We start from the raw sequence: 23,174 nt of genomic DNA on the forward strand, positions 1-23,174 counted from the left end.
GAAACGTGTGGAAGCAGTTATCTTATTGGGAAAGATGGGGCCATGCCTGTCTAGTTTACATGCGCTGAACTTGACTCTGAGTAGCCAAGAGAGATAATTATGAGTTATGACACAGAGAGGTAAAGGGCTGCAGTCAAAACAAGCTACAACAACTGTAGAGTGGAGCCTTGCGTTGATCTTCCTGGTTAAAGTTGCAGTAAGGTGGTGGGAGGGTTTGCACACAATCACGTCTGAGTGACTTTCCACAGATCAGAAGCTGCTCTGCTGATGCAACTTCATGTCAGATGACTCACTGATGCATTTTCTACCAGACCCTTTGATTTGAGAATGAATGTTGTATGCATGCACTAACAAAGAAAAATGACTTTGACATGGGTTCTCTTCGCCACACCTTCCTTACCAAACAGGACCAAAAAAAGAAGCCAGAAGATATTGTTGATGATGAATACATTCTTTATTGACGCATTTTCCAGAGTATTTCTCTTAAAATCTTTAAAAAGCACCAAAGGCTTTTTATACCGCAGCTGTCTGCATACTGTCACAGTTCCTCTTTTCTTTTCTACACTAAACTCTTCGTATCCTAAATTGTTCCACATGTTCAATACTGTAAGGTACGGTGTTCCAGGAGAGCCACAGACAGGTAGAGCTTCACTCACTCAGAGCTAGTGATGACGGGGATGTGATGGTCATTTCCAGCCTTTAAATGATGATTCAAAGTACTTTTGCTTAGCTTGAGTTTAGCTGTATAATGTGAATTCCCTGACTCACAATGATTTTGTGAAGTGCTGGTGGGACGGTGGCCACTCATCGACCTGCTCCTTCGTTTTGGAAGTGCTGAATCATTTGCAGAATTATCAGGGGGTGCCGAGGGAACACTTTTTTCCTCTGTTCCACACATAAACCTTCTGGGTTCAGTTTTCTGAGCATCTTTGGTGTTTTTCTGCAATTCCATGCTAGACTTCTCTGTAGTGGAAAAAGCACTATAGAGAAGCACAAACTCCCTCTGACTGACCAAAGGAAATATTTTCTGCCTGCCACGAATCTTCCTGAAGATCTCCAGAGTCAAATCTAGAGAAGGGCATAAAACAACAGACAGACTTATAGATAGAAAAAACACTTTTGGTTGTTACAACACATCAGCCTGTTTAGCAAACATGTGCAATAAAGGGAACTGTGACTATGCCAGTTAAACACTAAACAAAATGTGAGAACATCTTTGGTGGAGTGGTATTAATACAAACATATGCTGAATTTGCATTTGGGGCTTGCGAAACGTGCTGTTTGTTTTTCCAGAACTCACCTAGTGTCTCCACAACCACGCTGGGTATCACCTCCTTTAGCACCTCACAGTTCGTATGGAGAGCTGGATTGCAGTTCATCTCCAGCAGCCACACCTATCAGGAATGCACACACTCAATGCATATGCTAAACACTGTTTGCATTCACATTACCAGAAATGTCCTACCCACTTTGAAGTCTTCATCGACCAAGAAGTCACAGCCGATCAAGTCAAAGAACCCCAGGCGGCAGTCTAACTTTGACTTGACTGCTAAGAAGCACTGGCTCATGATCTGCTGCATGCGCTTCTGAATATCAGGGAGAAAGAAAGTTGTTCATTAGGCATCAGAATGATTTTATGACTTTTGTATTACCGGCTGGTTTGTTTCACTTCAACTAATTAAAGTTCCTCACTACTGCATATAGCTCAAGCTTCATTTAAGTCAAAGAAATGTGTGTGTGTGTGTGTGTGTGTGTGTGTGTGTGTGACACAACGCCAAAAATGAACCGACCAATCTGCAGGGCACTGTAAAAAAAAACAACCCATCACATGTAACATCTCATTTTAGTGATGGGATGATGCATCCAAAACTTAACCACAATCTCAATTAGCTGCATGTGCCAGTAACCATCATTATAATTGTAATTGGTCCCTGAGAGCTACAACACTGCACTCACTGCAAAGGCGCCCAGCACCCAGTCCCTGGGCAGATCCTTTGCAGCCTGAAACCTGTCGTTGACGTAGGCGTTGAAGCTCTCCATGGACCACACAGTGTCTTCCTTCAGTTGGCTGTAAAGAGGGTTCTTCTTCTGCATGTACTGGAAACGAACAGCAGGGGGACCAGAGACACACGAAGATGTGAGCAGAGGCAGGTAGCAAGTTTGTGCCAAAACAAAAAGCTTGATCTGGAAATAATGAAGACATGTAGCATAAAAAAAGACAGACATGAGTGTCCCTCTAGCAATAATTTTCCAGCTGAAACATGTTTAGCATCTTTAATATCTGATGTGCACATAAAATTCACCACCGAAAGTAAAACCTAAACTAATGTGTGATTCAAGCTAAAATACAAAATAAACCAAGGTTAAAATCCTTTGCTAGTTTAATGGTTCAATTACAGTGATTTGTGTGTTTTGCTAAATGTAGACAATAAAGTGAATGTGAATCTGATCTGGTCTGTCTGTGGAAATGCTTGTAAATAACATTTCAAAGACATACCGCTCTAGTTAAAACAGTGATGATGTAAAGTGTCATTTTGGTTTCTATTCCTAAATACACATTTCTGCTATAGCCAGGACTCATTTCTTAGCGTATACGGAAGATGGCACATTGTTTCAGGACACGTTTAGCCTTGTTACAAGGTCCACTGGAAGGACCTGCTTTCTAACTGCTTCCCCCATTCACCACATTTTTTAACAGCTGTCTGATTTCCAAGCAGATGATTGTAAAACCGTTTAGACTTTGATCTTCCAGTTAACCCTTCATATTCTCGCAGAGTCTATCTAGATTAGGGGTCTACCTGGTTGGTCAGGTGGGCAGAAAGGTTCTTGGAGGTGGGGTCATAGAGGTCACAAGTCAGTCGCACGTAACCATGACGGAAAAAGACCACATAAGGTGCAGTGCATGCGATGAGAAGGTAGGAACGCACGTCAAACTTTTTCCCTTTCAGCAGCAGCGGGTTCTGGATGTAACTGAGGACAAATCGTAGGTCTGCATTCAATCGCACAAACACCTTCAAAGGCTGCGTTTGACAGCAAGAAGCTGAAGCTGACAGTAAGAAATGAATGACAGATGGTTGACTAAACAACCTGTAGTACAACAGAATTGTTTTTATGGTTCCTTATCATTGGCTGCTGTTACTTCTGTTCATGTTATTTTAGAACAGCACTGCAAAATGACAACTGAATCAGAGACCCAAAACTAAAGGTTTTTTGAAGCCTGTTGATGCTTTTAAAACCATGTGCCAATACTAAAAACCAGGAATAGCAGGCACTCAAGCTACAAAAATAGAATAATATGCCTGCTTCTCTGGGAACTGCAAGTGTGGGTGATATTAATCTTAACATCCTGTGTTCACCAACTGTTGAATGATGTAAGCCTGAGGCTGGCGGTAATGCATTTTCCTGTTGAACTGGCGGTCCTCCATGTGCTTCAGCTTCAGTCTGAAGGCAGCTATGTCCTCCTTGCTCTTCAAAAGGAAGATCCCTCTTCCCTGGTTCATACCCGTAGGCTTACAGATCCACATGCGGCTCTCCCTGTTGCTCACACCTGGCGACAGTGACAAAATTTAATTAACGGGGTGTCACAGGAACTGAGCTTTCCACCTGACAGTTTCCTTTTCTGTATTGTTTTTAACTTTTCAAGGCTTAATCCTGTATTGAGGCATTTGTCATTTTCACCAGTAAAATCTGATTCCGTGAAATCGTGCTTTAGTTGCGCTCAAGCACAGTTGTGGGAAAACTGGATTGCACCCAAGTGTGTTGTATTTACTTTTCACCTCTTTAGCAAATATTTAAATCTGAAATGTGAGTCGGAGTATTTCCTTTTTTTCTATATGTTGTAGTGGAATATGATCTCTAGGCCACTACATGTCATATCATTATGAAAATAAAGACGTAAAAAAGCTCAGAACATATTGTGAACTGCAGTCAATAAAAATTATGATGCAAAATTTCAATTTCTAGTTTTTTTAAAAACAGTCAATATGCTGTTTTAAAAGTGATGCCAGCATCGACTGTCTTTAAACGCACGTCTATTAGAGTTGGTTCTGTCCTTTTTCCTTCTTTTCCACAAATTCATCCATCACCAACAGATCTAAAGCAGCTGTCTGTATTCTTGTCCTGTTTACTTAGTGATAAACGTGTTTGTCAAAACCCGTGCACAACTACTGTCATTATGCTGGGTGCCTGTAATTACTACAGTGGGTGTTAAAAATCTATTTCATCCTCAATGCTTACCATGAAAAATGTCAACTTTAATATTAAATGTATTTTCTTTGGCATTCACATCCTGCTGCACCTCTCTCCTTGTGTTTGTGTCTCAGCCCTGCCCTCTGCTGACTCATCTCTATGGCAACAGCATGTTCCCCTGGTGATTTTATCAGGGCCTTATGGGAGGTGAAGTGCATTATTTTCCAGCGTCCACAGCCTCTTGATTAAACACTCACCAAGGCGACTGTTGTCTTAACGCTACGCAGGACAAACGATTTTCTTTCTTTTCAATGTTGGATGCGTGACCCAACATGCATTTCAAGTTTAATTGATCTCATTTTAAACCTGCAAACTAAAGGATGTTCCAGTTCAACCAGTACTGTTATTGTTGCATCAAAATGCTAATGTGTAAAAGGTTGTTGTAGTTAGGTAAGATGTCAGTTACCCTCCTGTTGGGCAAAGAAAGCCTCTCTCTCTTCCCTCACATCCATGCGCAAAGTAGTGGGTATGAACTCTTCCATTTTCAGCCTCCTGTAAATTACAACAGAACAAAACGAACAAGGAAGCCCACATGGATGTCGGTGCCATGGATTGCGGGAAAACTGGCTTTGAGGCAAAAAAGAAAGTCAGGCCACAAACATACAAAATCTTTGGTGTACCACAACAACATTCATATGTTCTGTTCATCCATCGTTTGCGGCATATGTTCAGATTTATTCCAAACCCCAGTCATACCATAATTTCAAAGCATTAAGTCAAGCTTTACATATATGCAAATTGATTTTTCTGAAGAACTGAAGGAAGTTTGTAATAAAAAAATAAAAAAATCTAAAAACATACACAAAGTCTAAAATATGGCATATTTCCTGCTATATACTGGTATAATAGTCCATTATTGCATATCTTCACTAGCACTGAAACATTTTCCAGCATTAGTATAAAATTCCACTTATATACTTTTAATTCTGTTTGTAGAAACTGAAGTACTCTAATCTTAATATTTGTAACTATAAATTCACATAATCACATTAAAAGCTGAACAGCTGGTTAAAATAACTCAGTGTTCATAGTTTTTATCTCTAAAGTGTGATATCTCTAAAATGAGGAACATCATATCTCAGAGCGATGCTGGAAACTAATTCATGCATTTATTACTTTTTAGGATAGACTATTATTATAATCAAGCTGTTCTAAAAACTTCCTGACAAGCTTACAGTTGATCCAAAATGCTGCAGTAAGAGCGCACACAGTGACTAGAAAGAGAGGGCATATTTCTCCCATATTGGCTTTTCGTCATTGGCTCCCTGTTAAATCCAGAATCAAATTTAAAGTCCTTCTTCTCGTATTCATTAATCAGGCCTCTCTTAAAGACCTCATAGTACCGTATCAGTCCAATAGAGCACTGCGTGCTACGACTGCAGGCTTACTTGTGGTCCCTCGGATATTTAAATGTAGAATGGGAGTTAGAGTTTTCAGCTTTCAGGCACCTTCTGTGGAACCAGCTCCCAGTTTGGATTTGGGAGACAAACCCTTTCTCTAATTTTAGGATTATGCTTAAAACTTTCCTTTTTTGATAAACTTTACAGTGAGAACTGGATCAGGTGAGCCTGAATCCTCCCTTGGTTATGCTCCAATAGGCCTATGCTGCTGAGGCTTCCCATGATCGACTGAGTGTTTCTTCTTCACTCACTATGTGTTTATACTCCTTTGTATTTAATCTTTAGTTATTATTAACTCTTCCACAGTGTGTCTTTTGTCCTGTCTTCCTCCCCTCACACCCAACCAGTCGCAGCAGATAGCCGCCCCTCCCTGAGCCTGGTTCAGCCGGAGCTTTCTTCACGCCAAAGAGAGTTTCCCCTACTATCGTTGAAGCGCTTGCTCATATGGGGTCATATGATTGTTGGGGTTTTCTCTGTATTATTATAGGGTCTTTACCTTACAATATAAAGTGTTTTGAGGTGACTGTTGCTGTAATTTGTTGCAATATAAATAAAATTGAATTGAATTGAACTTACAGAACTAAGCTTGATACAGAGGCCTCTGCGATGCACACTGATAGCTCTACAGATGCAGTAAAATAAAAAAATAAAAAATGTATTGCATGTTTAAGAAACTGTTAGCTTTGTCCTTCTTTAGCTCTTTAGTTTTGGGGGGCAATGGTTGGGAGACTTTTTTCCTTTTCATACATGTTTTCCTTCCTACCAAAGATAAAGTATCCATCTGTACATGACGTCATTTACCATAAAAATTAGGTTAGTATCAGAGTTTACATCTAATACTTCCTGCTCTGACACAGATGTTTGCACAATAACTTTGCGTCGCATTCAGCATATCCCAATTATGAAAGTGAAGTACATTTTTAATGTTTGTGACTATAAGTGAAGCTTTTTTTAACTGCATGTTTCTATGAGCGTATGGTTCTGTTTTTAAAACTATTGTATTTCCTTGCCGAGTATGACGTAAAAAAAAAATCAGGTTGTAAAATCAAACTAATTTACTATTAATAATTAACCACAGATCCAGCATATAACTGCGACACAAAGCTTCTGTGATTCAATGGAGAGGCTAGATATCTGATGAGGTTACTTGGCGTGTTTATTAAATAGTTTCACAGGCTGATATGGTTTTAAATCATTATTTACAGAGTGGGGCTTCTATTCAGCCACAGTAATCGTACCGGATAGAAGCTGGGAGATTTGACACAGCTGCAAAATTTGGTAACAGAGATATACCTGTCTGCTTTTAAGAGAAACAACCATTTTGGATACGAGAGAGAGACAAAGACAAAGAAAGGAAAATAAATGTCCAGCTCACCTAAGTGCTTGACCATGGCTGACTCTGCTGCTCACTCGCTCGTACTGTTGAAGACTGCTGAGGAGACCGATCTTCGTGGTGAGCACCTTGTTATTGGGAATCTGGTACATCAACTGCCTGCCTGGGAACAAAAAATGAGGATTTTGAAATATTAGTTAGTTAGCATGTCAACTTTTAGTTCTGTCTCTTAAGCTAAGCAACAGAAATTGCATATTTTCGTCGTAAACCAGCTCCAGGTGATATCCTCTGCATTCCCACTACCTTCTCTGAAGTTGGAGTACTGGGCTGGTGATTTGGTCTCGCACCACTTGAGATTGAAATCCTCCCTGTCCTTGTTGTAAATCCTCTTCCATCCTCTGCTCTCACAGTAATTGCTCACTCTGAAGGAAAAGTCCCAGAGGAAATCACTTAGACTTTAATCACACCACAAACAAGAAGTAAGGGGTCACATTAGAAAAGCTTTAGACTGACAAAAGGCCCCAAATAAAATACATACCATGCTATTTTTTATTCAAGCATCACACCATACATTTCTCCACAACAGTTACTTTGAAATTAAATAATTCATACTAACATTTTAGCTCCGTTGGTTCCTCCAAAAAAGTAAAAAGGCCCAGGCCCCCTCGGCTCCTCTATCTGCCTGCCTGACAAATCCTTTAACTTGGACCTCTGGACGGGTTGTGCCATTATACATGGACCTGATACACAAACACAACACATTACCGATTCATTTCTTTACAACAGAAAGGCAGAAGAAATTAATTCTATTCTATTCCGGGGAATATTTAAGTTGTTTAACTTATAGTGTTTTTATTTTATTAGATTAAGATGTGCAGACTTGCATTTTTGTGTGCTAAAATAAAAATCACCCTATGGACAGAATTTAAAATAAGGCGCCCTCTTTACTCCACACACACCTCCACTTTGGCTCTCCTGGTTGACAGACGATTGGGAAAATGTCTGTCTCTCTTTCCAAGTCTGTGTCTGTGGCAGCAGTGTCTGTTCTCTTCCTGGTCCCTCCTTCCTCAGACTTCCTGCAGGCCTGCTGCTTCCACAGGGAACTTCTGTTTCCTCCTTTTCTTGGCCTCGCTTCTTCTCCAGTCTGGTCTCTGCTGCATCCTGACCATAACTGCAGGGATCCACGGAGCACCTTGATGACATCTCTTTGCTCTGGCGAAGGTCGCTGGGGTAATTTATTATTGATCCATAATTAGAAAGTGGGAGGAGCTCTTTTGATTCACAGTGATCCTGTTGGCATAAAGAGCGGAACAAGAGGAAAAGTACTACTGTAGAGTACGCTTCATTCATAGTATTTTCCCTGTTTCGTATGTGCATATTTTTTACTATTATATTATTTGAGCATCACACTGTTCATACTTCAAACAGGTTCATAATGGCAGAGAATAACTCTTATTAATAAATACTCTTCCTGAAGTGCATTTTAATTACGCATCCGCCCAAACTGCCAATTTAACTTCAATTTGTCAATGTTGCTCTTTTAAAGTGATCTCCCTCCAAAAGCTTACAATATGATGACATGTGAAGTTTAATGTGCCTAATTATGTTATGCTGAAATTGCAGCACCATATCACTGGTCTTCTAGAAAATGGTGAATAAAGAAAAAAAATGAAGTAAGCGTACCTAGGTGGCCTGCTTCCTGTACCAACAGCATGTAATCAGGCTGATATGCTGATCTAGTATGCAAATAGTAGCAGTGGAAATGTGATAAATAGTTGTATGGCTTTACCGTTTGCTGTGGTTTAATAAGAAATTAGCTCTGTTAGTCCTTTTACTGTTGTTTTGTGTGAGTATCATAAATGTAGGTAGGTATTTATGTTGGAAAGCAGGAGCAGAACTACTACAGCTATTCAAAAGTAAAACGGTTTACCTGCAACTACAGCTTCACACACACAGACATCAGGGCTCCCTGAAAAACTTGTCAGCTTACTCTTCTTCTGCCAAGTGCACTCAACCTTATAGTCCAACTGCAGGGCCAAGACAAACAGTTAAACCCACAGACTGAAGGACAGACTCGACAGGGGCGCAATCACATGGTCTGTCGCCAGTTTAGTCTAAAGTTAGCCACAGTATCGCACAATGAAAGCAAGAAAACCAACTAGTAATGTAAACAATCACCAGTTACTCGGGTAATGGGACCCTTAGCAACAGTTGCTACTTGTAGATTGAATCTTACAACACAAACTAACAAGTCAAGATTGTGTATCCCACACCAACCGGACCTCTAAGTTTAGCTTCATTCATTATTTATTGTCCGTAAGCCTCTTTTGTGTGGACCCTATGGTAACATGAGAGCACTGTGTCAATCAAAATGGATTTGCCAGTTTTCCAGGGTGGCCTGGTAGGTAAAATAGTGTTCTCAACTGGCTCAGTGTCATTAACATCTAAAAGAAATCATTTCAGGGGACTTGTTTGCTTTAGATACACCGGTCTCCATCTTTTACATTGGGTTGTCTGTAGGACAGGAGGTAGAGCAGGTCATCTGCTAATCTGAAGGCTGGTGGCTTGAGCTCTGGCTACTCCAGTCTGGCCAAAGTGTAACTTGGGTCAAATTTGCGTGTGTGAATAGTAGATAGCAACCGTTAAGATGTAGAAGAATAAAGTGCTTATATCAATGGGTGAATAAGTACTAAGTAAGTGCTATACAAGACATCGTCCTACCTGTGGCCTACCCTATGTCTTTAGGTCCAGTTTACACAATTTAAGTTAGAAATCTAAGTAATAAAAATAAACCCAAGTGTCCCATTAAACTATGACATAATTTAATGTGAACATTAATTTATTGTAAAACTACTTCATCCAAGGCGAATCGTTCTTGATACTTCCAGACATCATCATTAATCATAAAGTCTAGCGCCAAATCCAGCAGCAGGTATGCAGTTGAGCAACATAGCATTAGTCTGCTCGCATGGCAAATCCACTAATCACCTTCTGTCTCAGTGATTTGACTCTGGGGGAAACACCCAGGCCCAGCTATGGCTGGCAATTATGCATAATCTTCTCTCTTCCTCCAAACAACCTGATAATTGACAGGGGTGGGTACCTTTTAGACCCAGCACACATGCAACCATATAATTACACATACAGAGGGGCAACCACGAGCAACATAAGCACACTGTGAGCAGCCATATGGACCAAAGTATTGTGCCTTTTAGAGCATACATCAAGTTTGGTTTGACTTACCATCTGTAACCTGATAAAAGGACAACCAAACTGTGAGTCAGCGTGATTTTGGCTCTATTGATCTGGTTTGTTTTTTTGCATCACAATTATCCTCTGTGATAAATCAAATGTAAAAGAAGGAAGTTGCCAGTCTGATCAGTTGAGTTATTTATACACATATGGCTGTAAAAGTGTAAATGCCCAAGTGCAAAATACTAGCTATAAGAGGGAGCTGCTTGGCAATAAAACTAGTCCAGCCACAACACCCCAGTTGTTACAAGGAGGCCTCCCATATTCTTGTTTAACAGAGCTTTGTGTGGAGCCAGTGTGAGCCACACCTTGATAAAGAGCCGCCATCTGATAGACACACTGTGCAAAGTGCTGCGTAGGTGGACAAAGAGAACAGGCTTGTTTTACAACCTCATGGTTCACCATCTGCTAAGAGACTGTGTACATTTGTGTGTCTGTGTGTGTGCTCATATATGAATTTTAGTGAATAAACTTGTGTATTTAATGTCACCATCCCTTTTTTTTAATCCTGTCTTTCATTATTTATACCTGAATTCATATCTTTCCTTTGACCTCCATTTGTTAGTAAAGGGTGTGGGAAATATGACACTTTTTACTTTTCCTTTCTTTTTCTTTCCATTAAGGTAGTTTAACTTTCTGTGGGTGGTGCTCCACTGATACTCATACTCCTGGGCCTTATTGTAAGAAAAAAAAACACATCAGATAGAATATGCCAGAAAGACAGTGAGTTAGTGAATTTAAAATACAGGAATATATCGTTAGGTGTGTGTGACTCTTAGTGACTGTCCTATCTTGGGGCAGTGACAACTTAAGTTTTGTGTTTCTTTGAAGGCTCACCTATTCCCATGTCATCTCAACTGACTCAAACCAGAAAGTGCGCCGCAATTACAGGGATGCACCCTGCAGCAATGGTGTCCCCACACAACCCATTATTTAGAGGGATTCTCCTTGTCAAGGTGTTATAGCGGAAGAAATGGAGTTGAGTTACGATGCAAAGAAAAGCTTGTCTGAATAGGGTCTCTCGCGCTCGCTGCTGCTATTCATGGTTTCCTTACAGGATTACAGCAGCAGAGCACAGGGGGCTGTAGTATCGAGGGGCGACACTGCGTTCCCAGGGTCGATATCTACTTGTTCCCTCTGGTGACAAGTACAACACGGAAACAGAAAGACATCGAATTTCACAGAGAATAACAATGATATGGGAAAATGTGCAAGTGGAAATGTACATTTTGTCCTTTGTTCTGAAACAGCCGTCTAACAAGCATGAACACGTGTTGCCTATATTGCTTTTACTTGTTAGTAAGTAAGAGTGCTATAAGTGTAAGAGTCACAATACAATTTTGTACAAACTTGATGATTCAGTCCTACCTCTTACATAAGAAGATCAAAATGTAGGATGATGAGAATATGTGTATTTGACTGGTTGTTGTTCCCTTTACTATGGTGAGTGATGTCATGTGCAGCGGAGTGAGGTGGAGAGCTGCATTAGGCATGAGAGCATACAGTTTTTTTTATTTATAATAATAATAATGTATACTTTATTGATCCCTGTGGGGAAATTCCTCTCTGCATTTAACCCATTCACTCAGTGAAGCAGTGCAACAATGTAACAATGTAATTTTGATCATTTCAAAGTAAAAGTTTTAAAACTTAATTAGCTCTCCTGTCATATGCATCAGACCTAAGTTACTGTGCATGCAGTTCCAGAGTGCCTTGTTTAGAGATTTAGAAGGAATCTCCAAAGAATTCCAAGTTCGGAAACATAAGGTATAAAAAATTGTTAATTGTGTTGGTTACACCCTTTAAAGCTATGAGAAGACACAGGAGGACACCGCTTGATTTTTAAATGGAAAATGACTCATAAATAAAAACAAAAATCTTTGACAAGAACATGACAGTACTTGTTATGTTATCCTTTTATATTTCACTTTGTTGCTACTAGCAAAAACTAAAGAACAGCAACTTCTAGTTTAAGCAGCTAGATTCATTCATTTGGTATATTTGAATCTAAATTCTGCCACGTTGTGAAAACGAAAATCTAGCTGAGAGGCTACCAACTAATGTTACTTGGTTTATGACATTTAAAAGATTTGATTATTAAAACCCAACATTAAGAAATTAAATCTTCTAGCTATAACTGAACAAGCTAACATTAGCGTCATGAACTATTTATTATTAAGTAAACCTTAACAATTATTTTTGCAATGTTTTGGGGGTTAAAGCATATCTGTGCGAGTCAGACTTTATCAACAGTCTGAGAAAAAAGTGACAAACAAACAAACAGCTGCTGCTATAGGCTAACATACAGATAGTTTCACTGTGAGGGTTTTATTTTTTTAATGTGCAAATTATGGAAGCTTGGGTACAATTTTTGGTTGCTGCTTTAAAGTTTTGTTCGGTATCTCAAAATTTCAACTTGGAAGTAAATTCAAAAATATCCACCTCCAAATCTTTAGAAAATACAGTGTTCTCTCGCTATAACGCGGTTCACCTTTCGTGGCCTCACAGTTTCACAGATTTTTTTTTAAAATTTTGCATGCTTTTTCTAAAAAAAAATTAAAAAATTATTACAGCTGTGTTCTGCATGCTGATCAGCTGTAGACCATCTCTACGTATACGGTAGTGGTGTTGTGGCAAAAATAAGCTTCCACACCTGAAACTGCCAAAATTTCCACCTACAAACTTACCGCTTCTCGTTACGGTCCGACTTTCCTTTCTTCTGAGCTGTTGCTGTAATCACTTTCTTGCCCACAGGAGGCGCAAGTTTAATGTTTACTGCAGCACTAACAGTTGTACATATTAGCTGTCAGGCTTTCAGATGACTTCAGAAGCTTAACTGACACCAGGCGCTTTTCTTTGTCCAGCAGACAACCTGTAACTACCAGAGCTTCTGATAGCTTCTGTACAACTTGACTATGTTATGGCGTGCTCCTGTAGTATTTATTATGTTCCTCCATGTTAAACTAAGTTAGCTAAAAGTTGTTAGCTAGCTAAGTAAAATATGTGTGTTCACAGCAGTGTATTTTGTGAATTTGCCCTGCAGCAGTATCCAAATTATGTAAGTTTGATTTGTTCTTAATAACAAAGAATATTTTATGGTCGAGCAGACCAATACTAATGTTTGCATGCTAAATAGCTACTTAACTTTTGAATAAGAGGAGGTAGAAAATTATTTTTCATCAGCTTTCGAAGTAAAATGACAATGTGCTCAATAATAATAATTTAAAAAAATTAAGGTATATCATACATCATTTAATCACACACTCAACATTTTGTGTTTCTCAATGATAGGAAAAACAAAAAAGCAGTATCAGAGATGTCCTGTCAGAGATATCCTGAGTAAGTAACGAAGTTAAAGCTATTTTGTGTTAGTTATTTACCTTCTATGGACCTGCAAACTCCATGCAGGTATGTACGGTGTGTGATAAGTCTGTCACATCTTATATGTCTTTATCTGCGTTCTTCAAACGCTGACCTGACAGTAAATGACTGATTACATTGCTGCTAAATTATGAATCGAATCTTTGTAAAAGCTACGATTATCCTGTCTTTAATGCGTTTTAGAATTAACCAAACAAAGATTGTATAGTTTATGAAATAGATAGATGAAAAGATACTCCTCAGTGTTTCTAATGAAGGCATTTGCTCACAAATTGCAGCTTGTTGCTGATAAAAACAAAAACAGTGAAAGCGAGTATTTCTCACATGGATTAAATAAGATATTTCCTATAATCTAGCAATGCTTCTACCAAAACCTGTAATCAGCTCCACACCTTGATACACTCGAGTGTGCCAGCTTTTTACTCTTACTGTGCGTCAGCACGTGCAGGTATGTCACAGCCGTTTAGCTGCCGTTGTGCTCCTGTTCCACTCCAGTGGATAACCCAGCTAAGTGAGTCTAGACTTCTCATCCACAGCCAACACTAATACAGGAATCTGGTTTGACTGCAGTAAGCATGCACAGACCAGCGCAGGAATTCTTTACAGGCCCTCCGCCAGTTAGTAATGTGATTCAGCGGTGAGACGTCACAAAGGGAGGAGCTGACTACAGCAGTAATTGTACTTTTTAACTCCGTGTCTTTAAGTTCAGTCTAAACCACCAATAAGCTAAGAGCTAAAACACTTGCAGCTTGTGGAGGGACAAAATGATATGTAGGTAGAGCATACATACGCTGTCATAATGGTTTAAAAAGATAGTCATTTCAAAATTGTGCTTCCTTTCATATTAGTTTACCAGCTCACATAGAAATGTCACACTCTTGATTTGTTTGTGTCCCCATCATTTAAAAAAAGCATATTGGTAATGTTTAGGAGCATTAATGCAACAATATTTTACAGCAATTTCTACTTTACCATTCATAGGATTTACACAGTTTAATTCTTCATATACCTTCACTGCAACACCACAAATAATACTTAGACCATATTACTTTGATGCCCTGTAAGTATGCACCGCCACAAAAGGGCTTTTTCACAACAAACATTTTGAAAAGAACTAATAAATAACACCTTTGCATATGACATTTGAAAATTGCAGTGTCAAAAATACTGAATTGATTGGTAATTGTATTTACTTCTGTGATCTTTCCAGCCCTGAAATAAATAGAGTATTATTTATTTATTGAACTGAAGGCCATATATTAAAAAAAAACCTCACTGTAATGTGTCATTTACAGTAGGAAACACAGGATACTATTTTAAAGGTGCGTGCACACAATGACTCAGCATAATTTTTCTTTGTTGTTCCCCCTAAGTTGTTAAACAGATACCATTGTGTGTTTGATCAGAGTGAAAGGAGAACCTGCTGATCATGTTGGCTGAGCTTTAAGATTTGATGCTGTATTTAACCTGTTAAATACTAAACCTTTCAAAAACCTTTCCTCACAAAAAATCCTTCATAATGAAAAACAAGCAGTGTAGCAATTTAAAATAAAGCTTTGACTAATGAATGATTAAACAGGCGCTGAAAAAGAAAACATTGCTGCCAAAATAAACTAAATGCTAAAATTAACAGGTTATTGGTTACTGAATAAACACATTCCCCTTACATTTAGCTTTTCTTAATTTTACCTTTAGTGTTTGTCAAACACATAAACACACACTGACGCATAAAAAGGAACTGACCAACTCATTCCACAGAGGCCCGAGGTACGTCATATTAAATGTTTTTTTGTGTTTGCGTTCTCACTGATAAAAACCATAAGTTATGATTTTAATCACTGCCTATACTGACTGAATGTTAAGTCGGCCGGTACCCTGGCAGTTTTACCAAGCTAGTCTCTGTGCTGCTATAGAGCGGGACACAATGAAGGCTTAGCTGATAGTGGGGGGGAGACCTCATGGGTAAATTGAGGCATTTAAAAAGAAGCTCTGTTCAGCGGTAACCTGATCCACACCTGACTGGGGCTCGGCATTCCGGTGTGGCCGGGGGAACAGTTCACAATTACCAGAGAAACTGCAGCAAAGAGCCAGGGCCCTGGAAATCTGCGGTAAATGGTTAAAAATTATTCTGAAAGTCACTTTTCACGAGAGAAAAAAAACAAGCAAACAAAAGGAACATTTTCATTATTATCCATCTTTATTTAAATGATTTTTTTCTTTACAACATACCACATTAGATACAGTTTCTATGTACAGAGTGTGTGTGAGAGTTTTGAAAACTGTGCGCATTGTTCTTCTGTAGCTGGAGAAAATCCAAGTTCCCAAAAGGAATTTAGTTATTGCGGTAAGAGTAAGAACGCCGATCTTTCAACAGAAACGTTACACAATTTCTAATCCTTTTTTTCTTTTTTACATCATATTCACATTAACATTCCTGTCAGAAACAGGATTACAGCACAAAGACCCCTAAAAGTCCAACCTTATCTTGAACTGCTGCTCAATTGAGAAACTTTGACTCAAGGCACATGGAAGAAACCACCAAAAAATCAAACCATCTTCCAGCGCATGGATCATAGTTCCATAGTCATCACTCAGCCCCATCTGCCACTACTGTTAATATGCTGATGTGCTTCCCTGGATTGCCCTTTGTCAATACGCTGAGAGTCAGATGCACGAGAGTGTGAGAATAGGAAGTAAGAGAGCAGAAGGTAATGCCATTTAATGGACGGCATTACCAGACAGTATTAGACACCAATAATTACATCTAACCATGTCTGGTAAGACGCCTATCAACAGGCTGGAAGGATGACTTCTGAGCTTTCACCTGTGCAAAGAGGAAGATGAAAGCTGGAGGGAAGAGAACAGTGTTGCAGAAACAGGCTGAAATGAGCAGTTCCTCTTTTGCTGCGATCATAGATTCTGTTAACACTACATTGTACCTTAAGTCATTTTTTCCATTTTACTTTGCCAAGCATGCAGAAAGAGTCAAAGCCACAGGTAAACAGACCAAGGGGAGAAAAAAAGCAAACTACGCTTGGCTAGCTTGACTTTTTGTTTTCCGGTTTGGCTACATTTTTGCATTAATGCAAATTAAATGATGAAATCCAGAGAAAAGGGGGATAACTGGAGGGACAAAATACAATTCCATGTTTCTGTGGCTTAGATAATGGAGCTAGATGAGCAAATAAAGGTGTGGCTCAATATTTGTGGGGTAATTCTCCCTCCTTCTGCAAACACTAGGTTTCTGCTTGCTTCATGTCTATTATTTGCTTTTGTTTCTGACGTCTGTTTGAAGACTTTACCCATGACATTCACGTCTATCCCGATGATGGAAAGTGTTCATTGTGTAAAACGGTGTATTTAATCTCCTCTGTTCTAAGTCAACAGCACAGAAATTAATTGGAAGTTAAACTTCCAATGTATTATAGGAAGTCAGTTTTATATCTGCTTAAAATTCCTGGTAGACAAGCCTTGGAAAGCTGGGAAAAGGCTATAGTCTATAAATGACTCTATAGCTGTGTTGGGTTTTTTTATGTAGCAAGGCACTCTCAGGTGAGCTCGTGTGTCAGTTCCAGGATGTGCCACGCAGGTAGGGCTAGGTGGACCAATCGCTGCCATACAGCACAAAGACCAACACTGTTCAGGGGAGGGAACAAGGAAATGAGGCCCTGCAGGACCGGTGGAACCATCAACTGACTGCTATTCTTTAACTTGGGGTGGGGTTGCCATTAACGTTTTTTTTTTTAAAAGGGAGGTTGGGAGATAAGTTAAAGAGCTGACTTTCAGGACTTACTGTATTAGAGATCTACTTGCTCTCACAAGAATATATTAGGGAAAACCCTAAGAACTATACTAGTTCGCTGGAATCAGACAGAATTCGGTACAGCCTGAGGCAACGCAAGTCTACTGTAAACAAAAGACTGTAAACTTTACCTGGAATCGACATGCGAGTAAAATGTGAGCACACCGAGCAGCTGGCTTTGTGAAATGTGCCCTTCAGCGACCACATCAAAATGCCTCGAAGAGTTCAGCTGCCCTTCACAATATTTGTCATTTACATACCGGAGACCACGCAGTCACCCAGAAAACATCGTTACCAGACAGTGTTAGAACAACAGTAGTACAGTCCAGCACTGTCAGGTAAGATGGATCCTGAGAGCCATTTCTGTCACTGCTCAAGCATTTGAGCTGATCCACAGGGCCCAGAATGGGAGCAAGTTGCCACCAAACAATGATAGAGCGGTTGATATGATTGTAGTCGGCAGGTGGCTATCATCATCATTACCAGGCAGTATTAGAGAAAGTGATGATATCCAATGCTGCCTCGTAAGATGGAGATAATCACCCAAAACACGTCTGACACCGCCTAAAGTTCGTGAGGTCATCATTCATTCATTAACCTTCAATAAATGGAAATCTTAAAAAGTTTTCTCTAAAAAAAAAAAGAAGAAGAAGAAAAGAACAAAAAAAACCAGGGAAATTCAACTTTATCACATTAAATGTTAAGAATTTAGCTCAAAGACACGTAAAAATATGCAACTTTTCAGCTCCACTAAACTTCTGAACTTAACCACCACAGAGCCCACCAAACAGCCATACATTGCTGAAAATGGTACAGGAAATGGTAGCAGGGGGAAGTCCATATCTACAGACGACCTCTCTGCTGTGTTACTGCTGAGCCCTTGTTGTGGTTGGGGTATTTAGCTTAAACTTGCTGTCACAGAAGACTGGGCCACAGTGGTTGTTAATGATTGCCAAAACCTGTTCTGACTAGTCTAAATCTATGGCACGGCAAGGTTGGGAAGGCTGCTTTTCACACAATACATGGCAGTTACTAATTTCAAACACTACAAATTGCGCACATCCCTCAGCCTCAAAGGCATGTTAGCCCTCGGGGAGCTCTCTCTCACCAACGTCACACTGTATCCTTGCTGTTTGTTTTAGGTTGTAACATACTATTCTCGTTCGATTAAAGCAGCGTGGTAAGAGAGCTGTTTCAACAGATGTTTAATGAATTTAAAGAAAGGAAAACCTCTTTTTTTCTCTTTTCCACTGGCGGACCTTTCGGGCCGTTGTCTTTGTGTTTGCCGAGTGATGAAAGGTTGATGGAATGCTGCTCAGCCCGACCTGACCAGTGCTGTGTATGCAGAAGGTCACTGAAACAGCCCTCCTTTACTGAATAACGTGGATCATTCACAGGTATAAAGCGTGAAATCTTCACACCCTATACTGAAATTTGAGTGTACATCATTATTCTCTAATAATACGTGCTGCGAGTACACTTTTACCTACAAAAAAATAATTAATTAAAGACTAAACCTTCGATTTTAAATCTTTGTCCTTTTAAAAGCAACTAATTTTGAGGCATTTTTGGCAAGAGCTGCTTCACAGTCATCCTTAAAGCAACGCTAAAGTAGAGTACAGAGGGGGGAGGGAGAAGAAAAGAGTATAAGGGAGTGAAAAGTTCGGGGGAAGGAAGCTGAGAATGCACCTGTAACCTTACCGTCATGAAAAGTACCCCAAGGAAAGAATGCAACAAAACCAAAGTAAAGTGAGCACGTTTAGAGGGATGGAGCTGAAGAAGAAAGAAAAAAGATCTTGAGTTTCCAGCCCGCTGCCTGAGAACACTCCGTCTTCCTCCCGGTCAGGCAGGCCCCATGAAATGAGAAAGCCAAGCAGACCTGCTCTCCCAGACTATTTAGTTAATCATCAGCATTATAAACCAGTGCTGCAGGCCCTCTGAGAAAGACAAGAGCATGAGAGAAAAAGAAAGAGGTGAAACAAAGATTAGCCTAGAAATTTGAAGCTGGTAGAAACAAGCTGTGAAAATAACAGTACCTTATTAAAGCAGAGCATGTCGTGTGTCAGTATTCAAATATCTAACCAGCTCCTACGTCCTCTCTGTTTGCCCCGCGTTTGTCCATATACTTCCTCTTCTGCTCCAGCTTATGTCAACGTATCGCAAAGCTTTTCTCCCATTGTGCTCTGCGCCGTGGGAGTTAGCTGTGCTCGCGGCTAACCACGCTTTTTGCCTGTTGGAAGTGAGGCGTGCTCAGGTAACTCTGCCCTCTCTGCTGGAATGCGACTCTGCTGTGAAGTGAACAACCTGATAGGTAAACTGGCCTGGGCCTTAATCAATAGTTGCTGTCTTTGTGAGAAAACAATGGCAGGGAAACCCAAAACCTTATTTAACTCCAGACCTTATCTCAGTGCCACCTAATTGGCCCTTCAGACTACTGAGGAGCTGCGTGGTGACATTTAGGCTACGATACTGCTTATCATCCGTGTGCCACTCAAGTTGCTTGCTAATGATTTTAAATGTGCACACTGTGATGGACTAGGTATACTTTTGTCTTTTTTAAAACTGTCGCTCCTTTGGCCAGCCCAGTCTCGCCCTCGTCACTTCACCTCCCCCATTTTGACTAAAATATTCAAAAAAAATTTGACTACCAAAAAACGAGATTTAAGCTTTTCCTACCAGACTTTTTAAGCTCCTCCCCCTGGAATACAGCTTTATTAGCTAAGTTATGAATATGAAAAAAGTTAAATAATTGCTTTTTAACATGGTGCCAGGTCCCTGGTGGGAGATAGCATTACTCCTGATTAAGTGTTTAATCCCAAAACAAACAAAAATCCAAGTAGAAAATTTGTGTTTAATCCCAAAAGTGGAATTTTTTTGTTTTTAACTTTAATTCAGAAAGTATTTATTGATGATGTAATTTTTCCTTGGTTTAAAAAAAAGAAAAAAAGTACTAGCCTAGCCTAGCACCGAGTTTCCTTAAATAGTCCTGACCCTTAATGCAGTGTCATTCACCCTGCAATCGTATTGCAGCTTGAATTTAACCTCTCACCCCATGAGGCGATAAGACTTACACTTCCCTTTCAGGTCAGACCTGTGCCTCAAACATGAGCAAACAATGTAAAATAAGTATCTGCCACTTTTTTCTGGCTTGCTGGTGATTAAATGTCACCCCACTGAAATTCTATTCAGTACTTCCCGCCCTGTTGCAATACACCAGCAGGGCAACTGGCACTCATGTGACTCGCAGCTATTCTACTGTATGAAAGAAATGAACAAATGTTTCACTTTCCACCAATCACAACCTTCCACCGCGCTCTGCAGTTGTCGCTGTACAGTAAGCAGTCGACATTTTCCCTCCATTTTCCCTTCTCCGTTTCGGACTTCCACAGTCCGCCGCTGCTTGAAAGCATGTTAATAGCAGCCTAGGAAACTAAATGTATACCTTCTATCTTGTGAAAATGCTCTGCTCTGATAATTCCAACTCCTGTCTTAACTTGTACTAAACCTCAAAGGTACGGAAAACGGATGAGCAGACATTTTACGTCTGTCTGACTCACTTCCACATCTGAAACGGGCAGTGTTGAGTCAAAGTTGAAAAGCCAAAAGAGAAAACCCGTAGGTTAAACGCGAGGGGAAAAGGCTGGATAATGTCATCAACGGATTTACAGTTCAACAGGTTGAAGGAAAAAAAGTTACTAATTAAGTTGATATGAATTTTCGCTTAAATTAACAGAAATGTTTGTTAAATAATCGGCTACTACTGTCATGCTATGGATTTGTGAAGATGTTTCATACCGTAGTGTCGTGGTTGTCTCCTCGTTAAGCATGTTTAAGTCTGTAAAAGAAGGAATCAGCGTCTAGCTTCATATCCTTTGACAAGTCTGGCAGTTTGCCTTTACCTGCCCCAACTGGTCTATCCAGTTTAGGAATGAGCGTTAGCCTCTATTGTTTCCTCTTCTTTCTCTCTGCTTAAATGGAGCTGAAATTTGATACACATTATTTTCGCTCCCCATTGAAACTACCTGGACCCTCCTATATCAGCACGCAACTGCCGAGGGCTTCACGCGATGACCTAATTTGTTTGTCGTACATTTCCTGCTCTTAGCCATCTACCGATTGTCCTTAAAGTTCTAACTCTGCCGCCGCTGAGCAACAGGTAATGACAACAGCACAAACTTTAAAGATGGAGAATGAAGACAAAGAGGGGATCGCATTTGTGAATTTACCCAGTCGTTCCCAGGTGTGGTCATCGATCCAGAAACCCCAGACAAGAGGCATCATTGTATGCGGGCTCCTGACGCCCTGTTGGCTAGTCTTTCGCGGTCCTGCTCACGCTGAAGGACAGTCGACCTCTGGACGGTGATTAGAAAGTTAAGGGGGAAAAAAAGCTGTCCTCGTCACGTAGATGCAGGCGTAGAGTCATAAGACAAGCCAAACCCCGGAACACAGCCAACCATTTCGAAGCGCGTCAGTCATCATCCTGCTGCCAGAGCAAAACTTGTTTTTTTCCGTGAGCCCTCATCGGCGGTGTGAAGCGTTTAAGCTCCTCAAGAAGACAGAGGCTGAATTTGTAAAGGGCTTGGTTTACATGTAGCATGACCTCCCCTCCTCCTCTTTCCCCCCACAGGTGTAATTTTCAGGTTGCAGCCAATCTCCTTGGGCTCTGCCGCTTGCAGGTGCGTCCCCTGCGCTGCCTTTAGCCAATGGTCTTAAAGACGAATACCCCACCCATCCCACCTCACCGGTTTGCTCACCTCCACCCTCCCCATCGGCCCCCAGGTACCTTGTTGTGTGTGTGTGTGTATGTTTTTATGATGTCAGCTCAAGCCTCTGTGGAAACGACCTCCTATGTTCTTATTACAACTTATTACTTCCCAACTGCCAAACACACCCATCCTGCTCAGGGAAAATAAATCATCAAGCCAGAAAAACTATTGGGGGTCAAGTATTCGAAAACATGTATCTTTAAGGTATTATGTCAAGCGCAAACTTTTACCTGCTTCCTAGAGGCATAAGCCCACCATAACCTGAAATGCCTGCCCTTTGCTCTCATAACTTCCCCCGGGCTCTCTTTGTGTCCACACACCTTTTTTGCCCCAACAATAACCCGTCTGAGTTTCACCGGGAAAGGACAGGTGTACAAAGTACAGGTGAGTAAGACATACTGAGAAGGAAACACCAGCACTCTGTGGTCAGTTTGAGTTGTGTGAAACGGGGGAGCAACGACAAGGGGCCTGTTGGGGCCCTTGGCCCTTAAGGGCAAAGAGGGGTATTATCCAAACCTGGTCAGGGCTTGGCTGGATGCTGGGTAAGGTCACTTTCGGTCTTGAGGTGTAATTATCGGGATTAGACTCAACAATGAGCACAATGCCAGAACCATATCCTGTTTCAGTAGGGGCGTGGCAGAGGTTGCAGCAGAACTACATTGAAAAAGATGGAATAAAGGCGATTGTTTGAATCTATAAAACACATCGCAAATAGACATTAGGGAAGGAAACTAGAATAAAATAATTTATTATCCACAAGTCTTTCAGTTTAACCATTAGGTTAGGGATGGTTATGGCAAAGCTCAATGTTCAGCCTGTTAACAGTTTACTGCTTTAGCTGACCACCACACTTGGTAATAGTTACATAGGGTGGGCTTAAGCATTAAAAGTAGTTTATTCACTTTTTTCCTTTTGACACCATCAACCTTGAGCGGACCTCAGTCTCTTCAAAGGAAGCAGTTTGTAAATTGCTCTGCTCTGAAAGGTTTGCT

The 23,174-nt window shown here is 40.4% G+C and overlaps 1 protein-coding gene across 4 annotated transcripts; it reads right to left on the reverse strand.

Moving 5' to 3' along the window:
• Positions 1-416: 416 nt before the first annotated feature.
• ttll10 (tubulin tyrosine ligase-like family, member 10) lies at positions 417-21,951 on the reverse strand. 4 transcript variants are annotated; one of them, XM_085443374.1, is made up of 12 exons: positions 21,643-21,951; positions 7,941-8,271; positions 7,598-7,721; positions 7,285-7,403; positions 7,024-7,144; positions 4,655-4,740; positions 3,361-3,547; positions 2,799-2,970; positions 1,957-2,097; positions 1,470-1,586; positions 1,301-1,394; positions 417-1,068 (listed from the first exon to the last, which is right to left on the reverse strand). In XM_085443374.1, exons 1-12 carry the CDS (start codon positions 21,664-21,666, stop codon positions 653-655), a joined length of 1,932 nt encoding a protein of 643 aa, XP_085299500.1. In that variant the 5' UTR covers positions 21,667-21,951; the 3' UTR covers positions 417-652. The 4 variants fall into 4 exon arrangements, with proteins under 4 accessions (XP_085299500.1, XP_085299499.1, XP_085299502.1 ...); XM_085443373.1 differs by having other exon boundaries at positions 1,957-2,184; XM_085443376.1 differs by lacking the exon at positions 21,643-21,951 and adding an exon at positions 12,921-13,043 and having other exon boundaries at positions 1,957-2,184.
• Positions 21,952-23,174: the final 1,223 nt, after the last annotated feature.

Source organism: Copadichromis virginalis, linkage group LG20 (genome assembly GCF_057382275.1).
Source record: "Copadichromis virginalis isolate Kocher_CV1m ecotype Utaka linkage group LG20, C_Virginalis_male_GT1.1, whole genome shotgun sequence".
In the NCBI taxonomy this organism is placed as follows: Eukaryota; Metazoa; Chordata; class Actinopteri; order Cichliformes; family Cichlidae; genus Copadichromis; species Copadichromis virginalis.